This window comes from Alligator sinensis, unplaced genomic scaffold, assembly GCF_000455745.1.
Source record: "Alligator sinensis unplaced genomic scaffold, ASM45574v1 scaffold955_1, whole genome shotgun sequence".
Lineage (NCBI taxonomy): Eukaryota > Metazoa > Chordata > Crocodylia > Alligatoridae > Alligator > Alligator sinensis.
The window spans coordinates 699,560-701,480 of record NW_005842791.1 but is presented as its reverse complement, the minus strand read 5'-3'; the positions used below and the strand labels follow the sequence as shown (position 1 = coordinate 701,480).

Here is a 1,921-nt window from a genome sequence, read left to right as displayed (position 1 = left end):
TCTGGGGGGGACGTGTTCACCTGCTCCCTCGGGAACCTGCCCCCAGGGGAAGAGGCAGTGCTGTCACTGCGTTACGTCCAGGAGCTGCCCCTTGAGGCGGACGGGGCCACGCGCTTTGTCTTGCCAGCTGTGTTGCATCCCCGCTACGCACCACAGGGTGAGTTACACACCCTGCACCATGCACCTTGCTGTGGGTGATAACCCTTTCGCTAAGCATCCTGCAGCAGGGGATATCCCTCTGTCGTATGCCCCCTGAGGAATGACCACTGTAGCCTCCCTGTTATGTGTTATGACCAGACACCACAGCTTGCATTTCACGTGATGCTTACCACCTCTCCCCAACATGATGAAGTGATCCCCAAACTACTCACGCCCTCAGGGACCCATGAACATTGGCAGAGTTTCTCCTGTCTGCATATGACGGCTAAGTTCATGCCAGTGCAGTCTCCTAGAGAGAGATACGAGGTCTCAGCAAATGTAGCCGGGGTCCATGGAGACCTGGCCACACTCCTCTCACACCTGGTGCATCCTGCCAACACATCTTCTTGTGGTGAGGGCACAGGACACCAGCAAACATGGCCAAGTGTTGCACCTGCATGGTGCTGCCAGCAGCTGTGAACAGGAAGGCATTCTGGGGGAGACTTTCCAGCCAGAATATCACCTTAAATGCCAGCCTGTCCCCACAGTCGCTCTGGCCCCATGCCCGCCTGCTTGGGTCATGGCTCCTGGGGCCTCTTTCCATCTATCCAGGGCCCTCTCCTGGTTTGAATCTGGTCAGAGCTCACTGACCTAACTGGTGCTGGCCCAGATGGGCAGAAGTGGCATCCGGTTAGGCCTTGTTCACTGAAAGCCAGCAGAGAAGCTGAGCCCCTCCAGTGCCAGCAAGGCGCAGCACAGATTGAACAAGGAAACCAAGTCCTAGTATTCATAAAAAGAAAGCAAAAATGGATGCCTTTGCCACCTCCCTGGCTCGCCAGTAATCACCTGTACCTTCTCAGCTGACCGCGGAGCCCCTGCTCAACGTCCCGCTACAAGGCACCCCAAATGCCTTGCACACTACAAGCCTTTCAAAACCCCCCTGCCACTTGTCCCAGTGCATAACACACCTGTACCCCGACCGTGAGCCCATCCCTGCAAAGCCTAGAAGTCTCCCGAAGTATGTGACCCCAGATCCCCCCCCCGGCCCCTCATCTTGGCCATCTGCTTTCCCGCAGGATGGGAAGAGGAGAATGTCACCGCAGGTGTCCCATATGTGTCCAAGGGAGAACTGCCCTATACCCTGAGCCTGAGCGTCAGCCTGCAGTCACCCCACGGTATTGCCCGTGTCCACTCCAACTGCACCCTCACCCCCTTGAACTACACAGCGCAGGACCAGACTGCTGCCCAGGTAAGGGAGGACGGCCCTTGCACCCAGAACACAGCCAGCTCCCCCACCCTCACAAGGGTGGATTGGATGGGGTCTGGAGTGGAGCAGCTTGTTTCGGGTTTTTTTCCCCACGTTTTCATCCAAAAAGAGTTTGGTGTAGGTTTTAGGGCTTTCCTCTGCACTTATGTCACAGGAAATCCTAGAAAATGAGGGTTGGAAGAGACCTCAGGAGGTCACATCTAGCCCAACTCCCTGCTCAAAGCAGGACCAGCCCCAACTAGATCATCCCAACCAAGGCTTTGTCCGACCAGGTCTTAAAAAACTCGAGCAATGGAGACTCCACCACCTCTCTGGGTGCCCTGTTGCGGTGCCGTACTACCCTGCTTGTGAGGAAGTGGGAGGGTAGAGCTGGGGAGGGGTGTGATTTTCTCCAAAGAATAAAAAGTAGCCAGCAGGACAGAGGCTGCCTGGCTCTGACTGGGTTCCAGAGATTGGCCCTTGGGAGTGGGGCCAGGAAAGTGTCCTAGGAAAATGGCAACCTTTTTGTTGGCAGCA

The 1,921-nt window shown here is 56.2% G+C and overlaps 1 protein-coding gene across 1 annotated transcript in view; it reads left to right on the top strand.

Moving 5' to 3' along the window:
• The window catches only part of LOC102369335 (von Willebrand factor A domain-containing protein 5A-like), an 18,248-nt gene that overhangs the window by 3,714 nt on the left and 12,613 nt on the right, over positions 1-1,921 (top strand). The window contains exons 4-6 of the mRNA XM_025191148.1: positions 1-157; positions 1,215-1,552; positions 1,758-1,768. Coding sequence (XP_025046933.1) covers positions 1-157; positions 1,215-1,552; positions 1,758-1,768 — 506 coding nt within the window. The remainder of the gene's footprint in view (positions 158-1,214; positions 1,553-1,757; positions 1,769-1,921) is intronic.